Source organism: Metopolophium dirhodum, chromosome 5 (assembly GCF_019925205.1).
Source record: "Metopolophium dirhodum isolate CAU chromosome 5, ASM1992520v1, whole genome shotgun sequence".
Classification (NCBI taxonomy): Eukaryota; Metazoa; Arthropoda; class Insecta; order Hemiptera; family Aphididae; genus Metopolophium; species Metopolophium dirhodum.
The window spans coordinates 14706329-14725576 of record NC_083564.1 but is presented as its reverse complement, the minus strand read 5'-3'; the positions used below and the strand labels follow the sequence as shown (position 1 = coordinate 14725576).

The 19248-nt window shown below is 27.9% G+C and overlaps 2 protein-coding genes across 3 annotated transcripts; both read left to right on the top strand.

Annotated features, from left to right (window-relative positions):
• The first annotated feature begins 5657 nt into the window (after window positions 1–5657).
• On the top strand, window positions 5658–7943 carry LOC132944609 (small ribosomal subunit protein eS27). Of its 2 annotated transcripts, none has more exons than XM_061014051.1 (4): window positions 5658–5761; window positions 6194–6249; window positions 6337–6556; window positions 7837–7943. In XM_061014051.1, exons 2-4 carry the CDS (start codon window positions 6244–6246, stop codon window positions 7863–7865), a joined length of 255 nt encoding a protein of 84 aa, XP_060870034.1. In that variant the 5' UTR covers window positions 5658–5761; window positions 6194–6243; the 3' UTR covers window positions 7866–7943. The 2 variants fall into 2 exon arrangements, with proteins under 2 accessions (XP_060870034.1, XP_060870035.1); XM_061014052.1 differs by lacking the exon at window positions 5658–5761 and adding an exon at window positions 5972–6068.
• Window positions 7944–12235: 4292 nt separating this feature from the next.
• LOC132944294 (INO80 complex subunit D-like) lies at window positions 12236–19238 on the top strand. Its single transcript, XM_061013567.1, has 8 exons — window positions 12236–12671; window positions 12900–13623; window positions 13704–14001; window positions 14147–14381; window positions 14453–14708; window positions 15044–15211; window positions 15288–15496; window positions 18511–19238. Exons 2-7 carry the CDS (start codon window positions 12945–12947, stop codon window positions 15467–15469), a joined length of 1818 nt encoding a protein of 605 aa, XP_060869550.1. The 5' UTR covers window positions 12236–12671; window positions 12900–12944; the 3' UTR covers window positions 15470–15496; window positions 18511–19238.
• Window positions 19239–19248: the final 10 nt, after the last annotated feature.

Here is a 19248-nt window from a genome sequence, read left to right as displayed (position 1 = left end):
TTTCGAGATTTTGATAAATTCTGTCCAAATTTGATCTTTAAATGCTTATAAAAAAAAACTGTGCCTATGTATTTTCAATATTTTTCAACTGCTATTGTAAAAATATATCAGGAGTCTTGTATTAAATTTTTACACTTTTTGGCCCAACAGATAAAACTTTATTGATATTTATAGAAAAAAAAACTAAAAAAATTGAAAACTGAAAATGCCCGTAAACAGCTCAAAAAGTGTCAAAATATTTTCAAAATTGTATGGTGTATAGGAAATGCTAATATAAACATTCAGTGAAATTTTCATGTATCTACAGTTATTCGTTTTTGAATTACAAGAAAATAAGGAAATCGGTACATGAGAAATCGAGTGAATATCTAATGTTGTAAAAATATGAATTTAAAACGCTCATAAAAATTTAATTTGACTTTCTTGTAGAAATTTTTTTTTTGATAAAGTTAGACAAACTTATAAGGAATCTTGTATTAGATTTTAAAATCTTAGATTTAAAAAGAAAATTTTTTATGAATTTCTAACTCAAAATAATTTGCAAATTTTCGTGATTTTTCCGTATTTTTTCAAGATTTGAACTTTAAACGTGTATAAAAAAAAACTGTGACTAAGGATTTTTAATTTTTTTCATCTGCCTTTGAAACAATAACCTAGGAGCCTTCTATTAAATTTTCAAGCTTTTTTACCCAACAAATAAAATTTTATTGATATTTATAGAAAAAAAATTTAAAAAAACTGAAAACTGACAATGTCCGTAAACAGTTCAAAAAAAGTCAAATTATTTTCAAAATTGTATTGTGTATAGAAAATGCAAATATAAACAACCAGTGAAAATTTCATGCATCTACGGTCATTTGTTTTAGAGTTACACCAATAACCAAAATCGATTTTGTTAAAAATCGATTTTGCGTAAAAATTCCCGTTTTTCCTTAATTTTTCTTTTGTTTTTCACATCGCTTTTGAAAACTACTGGGAAATTAAAATTTTGACCTCCCCAATGCACCAACGATATTCACTTTCCCATCGAACAAGATACTGAAGTCGAAAATCGAAGCATTATTTCGACTACTTATCGTGTACACAGACACAAAAATAAAAAAATAAAAAAAATAAAAAATAAAATAAAAAAAAAATAAAAAAAAAACACACATCATTGTAAAATCAATATATTCATCGTTTCACTCAGAATCTAAAATAATAAAATATTTCTTTTTCTTTTTTATTTAACTAACATTTTAATTTGGTGGACTACAAAATACGGTTGAAATATAAAGACTAATCGAATTATATTTACTTGAAATTTAATTAAATCATCACTTTTTAGGACAGTAAAAATGCTTGGATTTTCTTCAACAGTAACTTTTCTGATAGGAAAGTGAATCTAGTTGGTACTTTGGAGGGTCAAAAGTAAAAATTTCCCAGTAGTTTTCAAAAGCGACGTAAAAAACAAAAGAAAAATTAAGGAAAACCGGGAACTTTTACGCAAAATATGTTTTCGAGAAAATCGATTTTGGTTTTTGGTGAAACTCTAAAACAAATGACCGTAGGTACATGCAATTTTGACTGAATATTTATATTAGTATTTTCTATACACCATAATATTTTCCAAATATTTTGACTTATTTTGAGCTGTTTACGGACATTTTCAGTTTTCATTTTTTTTAGTTTTTTTTCTGCAAATTTCAATAAAATTTTATCTGTAAAAAAGCTTTAAAATTTAATAGAAGGCTCCTAGGTTATTGTTTCAAGGGCAGATGAAAAAAATTAAAAGTCCTTAGTCACAGTTTTTATTCATAAGCATGTAAAGTTCAAATATTGACAAAATACGTAAAAATGACGAACATTTGTAAATTATTATGTGTTAGAAATTCATAAAAAATTTTCTTTTTAAATCTAAGATTTGAAAATGTGATATAAGATTATCCATATGTTTGTCTACTTTTATCAAAAAGAAAATGTCTACAAGAAAATCAAATTAAATTTTTATGAGCGTTTGAAATTCATATTTTTACAACATTTGATATTCACTCGATTTCTCGTGTAACGATTTTCTTATTTTGTTGTAATTAAAAAACGTATGACTGTAGATACTAGCATTTAAAGTTCAAATTTTGACAAAATTTATCAAATTTAAAATGTAATAATTATTTTGTAGTTAAAAATTTATAAAATGTTCAACTTTTATAGCTAAGAATTGTAAATTTAAAACAAGGTTCCACGTAAATAGGTTATATATAAATTACTTTATTCACAATAATATCAAAAATAATACCATAGCCTCCGCACCCCATCACCACTTATTATAATTTTTACGGTTATAATATATTACAAAAACATTTAGTTTGGTACTAAACAGTAAAAATAAAATACTTGATAAATGAAATACAATAATATACACATCAAGTAGTCAACAATTCATTGCTAATTAATTATTTATTTGTAATTAAAAATAAAATAATATAATTGTCTATGCAGTGTTAAATCTTATAATTTTAAACGGTGATTAGATATATAGCGAATTCATTTAATATTCTTAATTTTAATACTACCAGAAATGTCTTTTTCTATATCACAGAAGCATTGGAAAATCTATCTTGATGCATAGATGTGCGCACCAATTTTTTATCTTCCTCATAGCTGAAAAAGACCCCTTATTTATTTATCATTTAGGGGTTGAATTTCCAAAAATCCTTTCTTAACGAACGCATTCAACATAATAGCTATCTGTATGCCAAATTTCAGCCCGATCCGTCCAATGGTTTGAGCTGTGCGTTGATAGATCAGTCAGTCAGTTTACTGTTTTATATAATATACAGGTGACATCTCCGTAAATTACATATTCTAAAAATAGCTAATAGGCAATAATAATATTTATACCTGTGTTACTTCTATAATAGCAGGTTATCTATACTCATAGAACAATACTATATAATTATATATAAAAATACTATTATTACTTTTTTTGAGATCTGTTACAATTGTTATCATATAAAAAGTAATAAAAGTTTAGATTTGATTTTTATGCTGTAAATATTTTTTGTTTTTAAAGAATTTACTCTAAGATTTGGCACTTCCTCTCCCAAACAGAAGGTTTCTTAACCATTTTAACACTGGACACTGCAGGCCCATATTAGCGTTTATGCACTGAATGTACTGTGCCTAGGGCCTATGATAGTGTTAACCCGGGCCGGCCTGCCAGTGCCATGGCTTCAACTAAATCAATATTTTTTTATTGAGTAAGTTTACTGAGAGTTAAACTTATTTAGTCATTTACTTATGCTAAATACTTTTGCCAGCAGATATATAGCTAAAATAAATTTAAGTCGTATAATAGCACACAAGAGTTGGTAAGCTCCTGATGACGAATATCTGTCTAGTCATGTAGAAATAATCGGTAATCCATCAACAACTACATCAAATAATTCCATAAAAGTAATTATGGAGTCATGCCAATTGACCTATCTAGTTGGACAAAGTAATTTTAATTTAGTAATCTGTGATCTAGGACAAACACGTTTTATTGAATCTAACATTACGTTTTGTCGTTCAGGGTATTTAAAAAACACGCATACTTTTTGTATGGTGACCAGTGGCGAAGCGTCATAGGAGACAAAGAGACAACGTCTCCCCACTTAGAAATTAGAACACGGGACGAATAAATAATTATTTTGTTTTATAGAATATTAAAAATGTGAATTTTAATTTATATTATAAATATGATGTATGTTTCAATATTTGTTAAAATCGGTTTTTCATTGTACAGTTATAATATAATTCTTAAAATTGATTAGATGTGCGCGATACGGCCGTGCGTAGGATTTTTGAGGATATGTGGTTGTTTTTACAAATCTTTTTCATAATCATACAAAGTATGTTAATTAAACAAGTTTTTTTCAGCACTTAAGGGCTAGGAAATTATCCTTTTGTTGTTATTTAACTATTTATTTTCTTTATAGTTACTTTAATACTTTCTATAATAATATATTTATAATTTTAAATAACTATTCATGTATGTATATTATATATCTACATTTATTTTATTTTGTTTTTTTCATGTTGTTACATATATTTTATAATTATTAATAATGTTTAATTACATACCAACCTAATCGTTTTATTAAAATGTACTACATTTGTCCTATTTGTTAAATGTATTATACATTATACATTTAACATCTATAATGGCCATAGTTTAATTTGAATACAGAGTAATTTTTTAAGCATGTTCACCCTATTTTTGTGCTCAAGTTATGAATATATTCAAATTCTGATTTCTGAAATTCTTAAATACACTTGAAGACCATATTTTTGTTTTCTTAAAATGTTTTGTACCATTTAAAGATGATCATGTGTCAATAAAATCTACTGTTTTTCACCAACCTTTTTAATTTTTATTTATCAAGCAGACATTTTTTTTTAAGAATTGATGTACACAACAAAATTCAAGCTAGTAGTTTTAGAGCTATATCATTATAATAATTTACCTAAGCATTTTCATTTTTTAAATGTATGCATATACAATTCTATTAATATTTTCAAAAAAATGTGCATACCTAATACCTACCTATTATGATTATTTTTTTTATAAATACCTATGTCTGATATTATGTTAATTATTAATAAATAAATTCATTAAAATATAAATTTTATATTCCTACTCGGTTATTTTTTAATTTATTTGTTTTAACTACAGTAGAAACTGTTCAAAATGACATATTAAATTTGAAAATTGATTCCTATATTGTATGTATTATTTGTATCAATTAGTATGACGTCTATATAATGACTACCTACCAGCAACCTATACATTCGGAGCGACATGAAGATGGCTGTTTCTTCGGTGGCGGCACTCTACCTGCTTTTTATAGGTTTTACCGGAAGAGTCGATGTTTACGCGTAGATAAGTTTGTTTTCATATTATTATTAAATTACATTTACTTTTTAGACTTAAATTAAATATTTATTGCCACGGACAATTGATCTGTTAACTGGGTGACGTAGGAGCATTTATACGTTTACTCCTAAAAGCCCAATGTATAAAATACTCGAGCCCGAACAGTCCAAACCCGTCTTCATTTCTCCATGCCAAGTTCAATATACGTACCTTTTTGCATATTATACGTACTATACGCCGTGTATCACCTTAGGTTGGGCGAAGTATTTAAAACAATATGATATTACTAATCTTTATATTCACTATAATATTATATACACCTCATATATTTTATTTAGTATACTTATTACTTACACAGTTACACGACTTTAGTGCAGTTCATACCCTAGATTTGAAACTATACATTTTAATATTTTATTATAATTATTATTTTTGATTATAATCATACACATTAATATAAATTGGTTGTTATCAAGACACACAGTCTTACAACGTACTCATAGCTGGACGTTTTCAAAACGGATTAAAAAAAAATAGCACATTTTTCGTAGTAGTTGCTAGATCAACCCGTGTGACATAGAATAAGAATAATTCGGGTTATTATTAATAATTTTTTTCAAAAAATATATACAATATAATATTATTTATCAATGAATCAAAAAATTAAATAAAATAAAAATTATATTCACAACAATTTTATTTTTTCTTTTCAGACCTCCGTCGGGCCGTGCGAGTGTGCGACGTTTTTTTACTCCATGATTACGGCGTCGGCTACATTCCGTCCGCACCATCATTCTCTCTCTGTTAACGTTTCGGTCTGTCCACACATGAAAACGTGCTTCAAGACCCAATTTTTGGTGACTGGTAAGTGAAATTTATATACTTTATTGCCCTTATACCTAAACGACTGGTCGATGGACGCCGTTCATTGAATTCCCCATGAATATAATTCTGAGTATTTATCGGTAACGCGAACTTCGCGAACCAAAAATTAGCTTATCAGAACCATGTTTGTACAGAGCCGTCTTTAGGTTATGGTGCTCGTGGTTTTTAAATTGTATGTGTCAAATTAATAGTAAACATATTAGCCCTACTATATACTTATAATATATTTAGTTCTATAGAATTTGAATTGACATTAGCGAATTTTCATTACACTTGATCTAACTAGGTATTTACTATACACAGTGGTATGGTGTCAATACCTATACCTTTAATACCTACCTACGTCCTCAATTTTTTTTTTCAATAAGACAAAACAAACTAATATTATTAAACTTGCTTAATTATTTGCAGATAAAACTTGATTTTCCGTTTATCTCTCAAATAAAGTCAAATAAGACAATATGCCTGTAAGTATTATGCTGAACACCTTGCATTTAGTATATATATTTTATCCGTATATTATATGTATATATTTTATCTCTATTGTGTTATAGTTAGCTAAAGACTTGCTTCATCCTACTGCAATCGAAGAACGCAGGAAACACAAATTAAAGCGCCTTGTCCAACACCCAAACTCTTTTTTCATGGATGTCAAATGCCCTGGATGTTATAAAATTACAACTGTATTCAGTCACGCTCAGAGCGTAGTTATATGTACCGGATGTTCCACAATTTTATGTCAGCCCACTGGAGGACGAGCTAGACTAACTGAAGGTATGTTGCAAATTTTTTTTTAAAAATTGTATGTACACTAAGTATATAATTTTTAATTTTAATATTTAGTTAACATTATGTTTTGTAGGTAAGGTTTATAAAGTCAAATATTACTTATATTATCATCTTAAATATTGTTTGAATTATTAAGAGAAAATGTATTAATATATTTAAGTTTATTTGCTATGTGTAATGTTTTTGGGCATTGGGCATAATAGAACATTGCCTGGGGATCCTCTATACGGCAATATTCATGCCATAGGTTTAGTGCTGACACTGTTTGAAAGATCAGTCAATGAACATGAATACAATATTATGATTTTTTTTTTGTTACTAAGAAATGAAAATGTAATATTGATAATCAAATATTAGTTTTTATATTCCTTCAGTGAATAATTAAGAGGACGTTACACGACATTTGTTGTCTCCTTACACATTCGTAACATAGCAAATTGTACGTTTAAAAATTTGAGTGAATTGGCCTCTTAACAATTTAAAGCTAAGATCATTATCTAGGGTATCTCAAGCTTATAATTTAATTTTGATTTTAAAGCGAGTTGTGAGTAGTTTACTTAGTATAAACAATATACAATTTTAAAATACTCATAACTTGCTTTAAAATTAAAATTTATTAAAAAGCCTATGAGATTTCCTAGATCTTACCTTTAAGTTTTATAAGAGGTCAATTCACTTTAATTTTAAACTAATGAAGCTAAACATAATCTGCTGAGTGTACAATATTCTGTATTACGTACTTATAAGACCAAGATTATGTCCGTGTAATGTTCTCTTAAGCCTTATATTTACTCTTAGAAGTTGTTAATTATTGTATGATAGCCGATACATACTTTTATAAAATCATCTATGATTTTATTAAATACCTATTTCCATTTCTGGGATTTAAACAATTACTGAATTGTTAAACAAATTTAAATGCTATCATATTATTTTTAATTCAAGTTTTGAAAACTAAAAGCTCATTTCCAATTCAATGTATTTATTCATTAGATTAACTATCAATTTTCATAATAAATATATTATCTTTATTCTAAATAAGAGTATGGCTTTTGCAAACATTAAATGAGGTCCCAAATGATGTCTTGCTTCTGGGCAATGGTGATTTATGCCCGCTGTCTAAAATTAAGTTATATTATTTGGTTCGTTTAAAAAAAAAGAAAAAAAATTGTGAACATTATAAAAACTATTATTTTTCATTTATGTAATATTTAAAAATGTGTAGTTTTCATTTTATTTTAATTCTAAATAACTTTATATTTCAGGTTGTTCTTTCAGGAAGAAAGCTTACTAAGATCCTGGCTCCTGTATTTTAATGTACAATAACAATATGAATATGCGTTGAATAAAAAAAACCATAAAAAAAATGTTATTCATTATTTAAATTTTTTATTTCTCCATTTATGCTAGTTGTGTTCAACGTAAGTTAGACAGAGACAACACATGCGGGTACGACATCCTCTTAATGTTATAAATAAATTATTACTTATGTATTTATATTTTAAATTTTTTTTAGTTCATTGCTAATTTAAATTAATTTTTATCAGTTATAATTCGAAGATTAGACTTAGAAAAGATACAGATTTATGTTATTAGCTACATTTATAAATTTAAATAACTTATTTTTAGTTTTTATAGTTGTATTGGTGTACCAGGATTAAATTCCGGACAGATAAACAAGGTGGGAGACTACATTTTAATGTCGATAAATTAATTGATACTTACATATTTATGTTATTAATTTTTGATAATTTGAGTTATTTTATAACTGGTTATTCTTATATGTCTATAAATCAATAAACATTTAGAGCGGGGTAAATAGGTTTGTGGTATAAATATCAAAATGAATCCAAACAATATTTTAAAGCTAGCATTTTATATATATATATACCTAGTTCATTATAATTTCTATCATACGCAATGGAAAAACATTTTAAGTCCCTAAGAATAATATTACAATATTACAACAAAATAACTAATTAATTTATTAAAAATATATTCCTGTAAGAACAATGTATACAATTGTCGAGACTTAGTATTAAAATTGAAAATGTTATCAAGTTTTAACTACAAAATGATCTGGAAATTTTAGTGATTTTAGAATAATTTGAACTTAACCATAAAAAAAAGAAATCTTGGTCTAACTTGAATTTGTGGTTAAATTTCAGTATGTAAACTGTATTGAAATCATATTTTATATTTTCAACCTGTATTTCTCAATAAAATTCTTACTAACAAAACAATACATAAATCACAAAAGTTGGAAAATTTGAAATGTCTATAAAAGTAGCACAGAAGAAGTGCTTTTATTTTTTAATACTGTTTCGGTGAATAATTTGGAAATATTTGGATCCCATAAAAACAATTTGAGTTGAGCATCCACTATCCAGTTTATAAGTCACAATTCTGAGGTACCTATCGAGCTACTAACATTTTTAATAGACTACGAAATACGAATTGAACTAATATATTATAACTATGTATAGGTGGTAAGTACAGTGGGGGCTCGTGGGTTAAATATTTGGTGGTACACAGTTCACACAGTGACAGTGGTGACTCGCGATGTTTCAGTAGATGGTATGCAATTATTGCAGAAGTTAATTAAAAAAAGATATTGGTGAACGTGAACTCCAAATTAACAATAGTTTGAATAAAAAAAAATAGAAAATACTATACCCACCACTCAACAGCCGAACGCATTTACGCGGACCGGCGGTGTTCTGACAGGACTGCACAGTAGTTACCACTATTTATTGCATATCTCGACGACATTTTAGGAGTATAATAACTGTCATGTTTAAGCGAATATTAAATGTTTTTAGAATTTAATTTTCTATTACAGAATAAATACAGTTAAGAGTTATTGAATTAAAAATAAAAATACATTTTAGATTCTGAGCGGAGCGATGAATGTATTGATTTTTCAATGATGGTTTTTTTTTTTGTGTAATCACGGTTTGGGGCAGTAAAACTGTTTTGATTTTCTTCAACAGTATCTTGTTTGATGGGAAAGTGAATCTAGTTAGTTCAGAAGGTCAAAATTTTTTAAATTCCTAATATATTTTTCAAAAGCGCCGGGAAAAACAACATAAAAATTAAGGAAAAATGGGAATTTTTGCGCAAAATCGATTTTGGTTTTTGGTGTAATTCCAAAACAAATGAACGCAATATACATGAAATTTTCGACGGTCGTTTATATTTGCATTTTCTATACACTATAAAATTTTCAAAATATTTTGATTTGTATTGAACTGTTTAGGAACATTTTCTATTTCCAATTTTATTAGTCTTTTTTTTCTATGAATATCAATAAAACTATATTGGGTTAAAAAGCTTGAAAATTTAATACAAGGCTCCTACCATATTATTACAATGATATTTTGAAAAATATTAAAAAACCTTAGTCACAGTTTTTATTTATAAGCATTTAAAGTTTAAATCTTGATAAAATACGGAAAAATCACGAAAATTAGCAAATTATTTTGTGTTGAGGATTCATAAAATGTTTTCTTTTTAAATCTAAGATTTGAACTTTTATAGCTAAGGATTGAAAATTTAAAACTAGGTTCCACGTAAATAGATAAATATATGAATTACTTTATTCACAATAATATCAAATATACTTGGTAATATCATATAAACTGACTGTTTACGCTCAGAATCGTTTTTCTTATACAAGGATATTATATCGTTGAATTCAAATTTAACACAATTCAATTCAGTGACCCACTTGTAACCTACTGTACAGCAAAGCGACATCCACTTACCCACTTTTTACTATTATATCTATATTAATCTAAGTGGTGTGCGCATGCCTAGGCACGAGCCGCCACTAGGTAGGTAGCTACCTAGTATCACTCACCGTTTTCAGTGTTAACCATATTGTGATAAACATTAAACACGTACCTAACTATAGCATACCAAATAGTTAATTAGGTATATTCAATTACTTTACTTAACTGGTTATGTGGCAATTAAAGACTAGTGAAATCGTTTCACCTGAACAAATTAAAACAATATTAGGTGCTACGTCACATAGGTCTAGAAAACAAAGCAAAACTAGTCTTTTCCCATCACAGTCGAGAGAATCTAAATTGTTTTTATAGAAACAGAAACAATACAAAAACCACTCATTTCAGGTGGACCCAGCATAATACAATATGCGGTCGACCTCGTCTGGTCCATCTACTGGGAGTGTATGCAGTACCACTTATTGCATAACGCTAATAGTGTATACATTGCACCTTCATTATAAGTATGATAAACACTGTGATAATCAAAGGCTATACATAATCATAATGATCATAAAATAAAAACTAATTTGCTTTTTGGTCATTTTATAATCGAGCTCTTAACCTGACATAGCGTTTTTATCTAAACACGCTCAAACGTCCTACCTCAAATAGTTGTTACACTCGCCTAAAGGGAATATTGCCACGATAATGATTAATAGCTATAATACAACAACTTGTCGATAATGTTAGTCATCAGTAGTCGATCAACGAATCACGATTTAGGATTGTAATATTTTGTTCAACAATTGTTATTATAAGATTTTCATCCATCTCTCGTGGCAAACGAAGAATCTGCTGTGGCAATTTTACGATATCACAACACTTACTCAGTTTCTCCAACCAACTATATAGGCAAGTTAAGGGTGAACACTTATTTACTAACACGGCCAGTGTAAAAAAATTAATATGTTGTACAAGAAAAAAAAAATAAACATAACTGCCAAGATTTATTGGACGTCTTATACATTTTAAATATTTTATTACAGGTAGCCAGGTAGGTACTTTATGAGATGATAAAATTATTTACCGCATGCTGTATTAGAAAATAGAAATATAGGTAACAGTTGACCGCACATGCTTTATTAACGCCCAATGTAGTTTAATTTGGTGAATAACAAGAAAATTCAAGAACACGGTGATAGTGAAATAGTATAGTACCCAGTGGCGCAAATAGGTTGGGGCTTGGGGGCCTAACCCCCTCAAAAAAAGAAATAATTTTTGGGCTTGACCTCCCCCCCCCACTATAATCATTTTTCCTATTTACGCCACTGATATTACCTCAAGACTTTTGTATAGAAGTATAGAACACAGTTACACACTACACGTCTACACCACAACTGTCAACACAATGACACATCACGATTTCAGATTTCCCGGCAAATCGGGAGTGTTACGACAAGTCTTGTGAACTTACTGTGAAAGTGTGAACGCAGTTCGCAATAGTGGCGTAGTATTACACGCAGTAAATATTATAATATATATTATTATTCGTGTAATTATGAATGGTAGTGGTGGTGACTTTGGTAGTTTGGTACTTGGTATTTCAGTTTTTGGTAATTATTACTTACTATAGTTTGGTCATAGTCCATTATAGAACTTTCACCAGTTTCACTTATTCTGTGGTTTAGTACTTTGGGTGAGCAGTAAAGTTACCCGCGTCTTAGTATCGACGCACCAGTGCCGCCAACCTACCGGTGCGCTTCGACCGTTGCGTGCCGATGCGCGGCGTTTGGAGTTGGTGGAGGACCGTCACCCGGTGGCTCGGCGCCGGCGCATCGGTCGAATACCGCGGACCGCCGTCTGTATACGCTTCACTGATAACGCGCTTTGTTTACGTTTGTCGATATCAGTGTTTTACGTATTGATAAAAAAATAAAAATAAAAAAGTAATAATAATAAATTACTCGTTATACACACACACACAAACGCATATAATATACGGTTCTTATATTTTATTATTATATATATATATATATATATATATAATAAAAGTGTACACAGTACTATCGTAAGATCGTAAGTCGGTAAAAATATTTTTCGTGAATTTTGTTATTATTCTTCAATTATTGTCTCCCGACCATCGGCTCCCCGGATTACGCCTGGACGCCTGACGTTTCGCGTGTCGACCGATGTCCGTGTACCGTTCGCGCCTCACCAACACCGGACCGTACCAACGGCATTCGTTGTCGTTGTTATTGTTGTTGTTGTTGTTGTCATCGACTTCGTGGTCATTGTCATTGTTGTAGTGCTCAGCAAAGGAAGTTGGCACTCACCACAGACCGCGTTCAATTGTGATTACAGAATTGGTGAGTAAAAAAAAATATTCACCTTTTGGTGATTTTTGGACTGATGCGACTACTTACTACCTACTATCAATGAATTTGAATCGTCCGTGTTGAGATCCTGAGCGCTTGACTATAATCGACACCGTTTCGGTTAGCACATTTACGTCTATGTTCTTGTGTCACCGTTCCATTACCATGCTGCTAATTAAAGTGGCCGTATTTATTAATTTTGGTATCGTTGATTTACAGGGTGCAGAATGTGGTAACCAACAATATATTTAAACGGTTAAAGCGATGCAGAATGTATTTTCCCGGGACATGTTTTCAATGGGTACATTTGATGGGGGAGTCAAGTGTAATGGACATGTCCAATTGTCTGGACGTACATCAAAAAAAGACCGCAAGGGGTGTAAAAAAGAAAAAATTGAAACAGTACTAAAAAACCGGTTTATTACTCCAGCAAAAGTTAGACAACCTGTGCTTAAATTGCCTAAAATTAATGTTAAAACTAAAAATCAAGTCATTAAGCCAGTTGTACCAGTAAAGAATAATACAGCTGTTGATCCTGTGGCAAATAGACCAAATCTCAAAGATGATGTTATAAAGTTCAAAGAACTATTGTACAATAATACATCTCCAACACCTCCTCCTGTTGATGTCCCAGAAAAAGTGGATGATCGTTTGTCCACCGTATTTGAATCATCAACAAAAAAGACAAAAGCAAAAAAACGAAATAAAATTAAGGCTGATAAAAGTGTATCTAGTGGAAATAAAAAACCTGATAAAATAGATCCTTTGAATGAAAACGACAAGAACCAGCTAAGCTGCAGTATAATTACTATTCCGCCTAAAAGAAATCATGCTAAGTTAAGTAATTGGCAAAAGGATTGTGGAACCAGACATGAAACATTGCAAAGGATACTAAAAGAATGTGAAAAAGAAGCTAAATTGAGGGGAAACCTATATCCTTTAGGTAAGTCAATTATTTAATATAATGTTGGTTGTATAGGTATTTATTATGTTTAATTTGTTAAAAATTTGTTTTTTTTATAGATTTAGTATCATCTGATGGATCATCTGACACTGATGATCCATTGAATTTAGAGTTAGAGGATGCACCGTATCAAAGGTTTTGGTTACCTTCCGATCAAATTGAACCTTTAGATCGAGATACTAAAGTGAAAAACTTGCGATCAGTACTTCGGCGAAGGTTTCATCAATTATCTAACCTTCCTGATAACTCACCATCTCCTGATTTAGTATTAGCTATGACAAGCGCTATACGACATGATCCTATTTGTATCAATCAATTAGTATGCCAAGAGTCTGATTTTAAACCTACATTTAAAAGGTTAATAATAATCATTAAATTAAAACTATTTTTTTTTTGTTTACTAGAAATATGTAAATACATGTTAACTATTATTTTGACAAATTATTATTAAAATAGTAATGGATTTTCAACAAAATAATTTATTTTGGTTTTTATTTTTCAGTATTGGTGGTGTGTCTATGATACAGCAAAAATGTTGTTTGGAAAGATGCCACGATCCTGCTATACCGTGCACTCGTCATTGTCTTAGACATATTTTACGAAATGTTGACCAACTCCTTTTTGAACACTGTTCTGCCCGAACTAATCAAGGTCCGTGTACCAATGCTGTGTTTAATGTTCATGATATACAGCCTTTGTGCTTTGACCATTTGTACTCTAAAGAAACAATAATTCCGGTGAGTTGAAAATCACCATAAACACAATTCAATAATTAGTTTACATTGAAAGATAATAAAAATGATTTTAGACTGAAGAAGTACCTGTTGTCAAGTCTAAACCACGTAAAAGGCCAAAGAATGCTCCATTTAACAAGCTGTCAAAGCGTAGTAAAAAGAAAAAGCAACTGCCTAAATTTCCTCTCGAGCCTCCATCATATACAGAGACAATTGAACCTAATACTATTGAGCCAATTACATGCACTAACGATCTGCCTCAAAATATCAGTTGTGATGTTACATCCCTTTACTCGTCTGTTGCCAATCCTGATATTTACTTACATCCTGGTAAAGATTAATTCAAAGTATCTACTAAGATAGAATGGGCTGGAAATGATAGCCAAGCTCATAATAGTTTGTGACTTTTGAGAGACATGTACCAGGGAGAAATATTAATTTTTCGCCTTGTCATATATGATATCCATCAAACAAGCAATATTTATGTATACAGAATAAAGATAGAGCTTGAGGCTTTTAATCATAATCTTCATTAAATATATGTCTCCCGAGCCACAATCTTACTATATAATGCATATTATGCTCACTTACAGTCCATTCTATCTTGCTTTATGATTTACACATTTTTTAAATTTTAAAAAATATTAATAAAGCATATTTAACAGTTGGTAGTAATATTATTACACATGAAGTAGAAGTTGGTGACGAAGTACTTGCTGGCTTGGATGCAGCTGATTTAGCAAGTCATGCATCACGGTTATTGGATGATCACGATGATATTACAAGCGTGTTCAGTCAAATACCTGTAGATGCATTCAACGATCTCTTTACTGGTAAGTATTTATGAAAAGTAAATATGTAATTAATTATGCTGATTTATAATTGTATGTAATTCTTTTCTTCATAAAGTTGATAAAAATGGACAGTATGTACCTTCTCGTGAAGAAACTGAAGAATTAGAAAGAGCATTGGAGGCTGTTGACATGGATGTCAGATCGCTTGAAAGATTGTCACAGTCACACATGGCCAATATTTTGGATCCTGCTTCACTACTAGCAGATTTACCGATACCTCCCTTTTCCAGCTCATAGCAAATCCAAGATATTAACATAACTAAGGTAATCTTACGAATAAAAGATAATTATTACTAAAAAAATAAACTTAGTTAAATTTCTTAAAAAAATACTATTAGTTAATTAATTTATATTTCAAATTTCTTCCTATCCCCCGAATCTTAATTATAATTTACTAAACATTTGTGATAAATAGTTTTAATAAAGTTCAAATACATTTTATAATTATATAACTTTAATGGTTTGTAGTCAATATAATGCATATTATTTACTATTTAGTGTATCAAAGATTCAATAATAAATGTCAATTTGTAAAAACACATTCTTAAAAATTTCCACTTTCAAACACAAACTACACATATTACTAGTTTTAGAAGTTTCATAAATTTATTCTGATCAATAAACTAAAGATGAAATAAAAAAAATAAAATGTATATTGTAATCACTTAATGATTAACACTTCATAAGATTCTAATTAAATTTATTTTTGAAACTAGACAGTATTACACAGTTTCAGTATAAATGTACATATAATTGTAATAAGTAAAAACATACAACTTGCATTGCTTAATCTTATTAGATCATTTTTTTATTTGTTTAATTTTAAAGTTAAAATAAAAAAAACCAAATATAATTTTAAATTATAAAAATCAAGGAAAATGTGTTATGTGATAGCCATAGTTTCTACAACCTATTATTTTTAATTTTTGTTATATTTATTTTACTTAGGTTGACTAATAATTTAAGTACATTTTTATTTTTAATATAAAAAGTTCAAGTTATTGGATATTTTAAAAATTAATTTAGATATTTTTACTTATGAAAATTAAATGTATAATTTGTATATTTTTTAATGAAATCACATTAACATTCCGAGTGTAATATCAAGTAGAAATCATATTTTATGCTGTTACCATTATTTTTTAATAAAATATTCTTATTTATTTGACTTATTTTTAATCAAAAAACAATAATACATTTTAAATGTGAATATCTGTAAATTATACTTTTACAACTCATTCAAACCTAGCTTAATATTTGACCAATTCATACTTGTGTTAAATTTTTACTAACATCTAAGTTTGATACTTTAATTTATTCTTGATGCATGATTGCATTCTTGATTTTACAGTTTACCTCGAGTGTGTTTAAAATTATTTGAATAGTGTTTATTTTTATATTAATTAACTCAAAAATAATTGTGAAAGTATTGATTTTACAACTTAATTGGAAATTGATTGTTTACTTGAGCAATTTAGTTTTAATTACTTCTACTGCATAACAGGATAATGATTACCTATATTAATCTCATGATTAATTGTTAAATACAAACAATATGAACATACATTATTAAAATTAAGTATTATATAACTTACTGTATACAATGTTTAATGGTAGTTAATAATAATTATTATTCAATGTTTACAATGCCTGTCGATTAAAACAAATAATGGTAAATTTATGTATACGTACCTTATTTAAAATCAGTATAATTACATAAGAAGTTCTTTTTTAATTAATGTGTGTATTTGTTTAGGTATTGTTAAAAAATATTAAATAATTAAATAATATATTCATTCAAGGCTGGGTAAGTTAAGTAATTTTCCAACTCGTTAAGTTAATAGGTGCAGAAAAATATAAGATTGTAAAAATTACTAGTTGAATAAAACGGATTAAAAAAAAGTAACTTAACTTAGTTAAAAATCAGTTAAATTTTTTTTTAATTTTATATTTACTATCTATGCCGAAGTTCAATAAGCAAATTTGATAAAAGTATAGACAGAAAAATAAAAATCATTTATATAGGAGTAATTCACAGGAAACATAACAAAAATTCCATCTAATAAAAGAGCCCTAGAAATTATTAATTTTTAAAGATATCAAGGAACCTATATGTTTTTTCTTATGTCAAAACTGGGTTATCTGTGTTATTGTTGATATGTGAGAGACTTGAAATTAATTTGTTTGGGCAAGATTGTAATTTTCTGTGGAAATGTATATAAAGTTGTTTTTATATATGTTACAATATGTTATTTGTCTTAATTGAAATAGTGCATTCAAAACTGTTAGTCTATAATTTAGAATCTACAATAATTACATATAACATTATAAATATTATTTTAGTTTCATTTATTTTTATTTTTTCTAAAAAAACAATGTTTTGTATAAAACATAATATTTTCTTAAATGTATGAAGCATAAACAAATTAACTTAACGTGACTTTAAAATAAATTAACTGATTAGTAGCTGCATATAATGGAAAACAATTTAACTTGTTGAGTTGGAAGTTACTTTTTATAAAAAAAATAACTTGTTATATAATTTAGTTAAAGTAACTTCACTGTTTTTTAACACAATAATGACCAACCTTGGTTATGTGTAAAAAATTAAATTGTAATTTACTAGAAATTGATTGTTTAGTTCGTCTGATTTTAAATAGATTATACAGAAATGTATGATCAGTTTTGAATTGTTTTAAGTCTGTGTTTAATTAATTTTACAATAGTTTCTATAATTTTATTTTTAAGTAAACCTGTGACATTATGCAATTATTTTTTATTTGTTATTGTATGTTTGTTAAATTAATTCAATGTTCTAAACTAATGTGTTTGAACTGTTCATAATAGAAATATTAAAACTGAATATCTTTCAATTCAACTGATGTTTTCTTAATGGAATTAATTATCAATATAAATCGGTTTTCATAATACTATTTGTAAATAACATAATAAAAAAAAAAACAAATTCAATCTTTTGTGTGTAACACATATTGTACAATATTTAAAATGTATTAAGCTCATTAAAAATTAAATTAAATATTGTAGAAGTGTAAGTTTCAATTTTAAAAATATCTGTTCTGTTCTGTATATGAAAATATATTTATAACACCAGAAATAAGTTAAATGATTACACATGTATGCATTGTGTTAAATATTTCTATTGTTGTGACCAACAGCCTGATCAGATTAGGTTAGTATAATATAATATCATGTTTCAAATAATATTTTATTTCAGATTAATCATTAAAAAAATTAAATTTTCATTTATATTGTTTCAGATAAGAGACTTAAACAGGTGCACAGATTAGTGAGAAGAGAATTAAAAGTAATTAATTAATAATAATAACAAAAAAAAAAAAATTAGCTATTCACTTATAATTAGTTGGTGTTATTTTATAATTATTTATGTATTTTAACAACCAACTGGTAAGTTTGAGAAATACTCAATTGTTCTTGAGTATGAGGCTGCTAAAAAGCTTAGTAGAGCATAGTTGTGGTGTTATTAATAACATTTTTTTTAAATAAAAAACAATGGTATTTAATAATTTATTAATTAGGAATTTTAATAATGTGTATACTACAATGTGCATATTCAAAACGTTGTAAGCCCAAAACATTAAAAAAATTTTTTCTTACCCAATCATTTCTCAAGACTAAACATACTGTGAACCTCAATTTTGGTGAACTACTCATACTTTTGTTGAATTAATATTAGATGATGTCATTTCTTAAATTTAATGATAATACAAGGAACACAAATATTTTGTTTATTACCAGTTGCACATTCCACTTGCGACTGTAATTATATGTTTTTTTTTATCAATACTTAACATCATTTATTACTATTATTTATTTTTTTATATTGTTCAAGTGTACTCTTCCACAATTATGTAAATATATTGGAATGTGGCAACTTTTGCATTTGATTTTCTTCTTTGTGTATGTTTTTTTTTTTTTTGTACAATTGTGAACAAACATTTTAACTATTAGGTCGTAATTATGTTTATATTTGTAAT

Bases quoted from the DNA above. Each gene is read 5' to 3' on its own strand.
- LOC132944294 (XM_061013567.1), top strand. From the start codon at position 12,945: ATGCAGAATGTATTTTCCCGGGACATGTTTTCAATGGGTACATTTGAT. The intron at 13,624-13,703 runs GTAAGTCAATTA...TTTTTTTTATAG, and splicing joins GGGAAACCTATATCCTTTAG to ATTTAGTATCATCTGATGGA. The intron at 15,212-15,287 runs GTAAGTATTTAT...TTCTTCATAAAG, and splicing joins ATTCAACGATCTCTTTACTG to TTGATAAAAATGGACAGTAT.
- LOC132944609 (XM_061014051.1), top strand. The intron at 6,557-7,836 runs GTATGTTGCAAA...TTTATATTTCAG, and splicing joins ACGAGCTAGACTAACTGAAG to GTTGTTCTTTCAGGAAGAAA.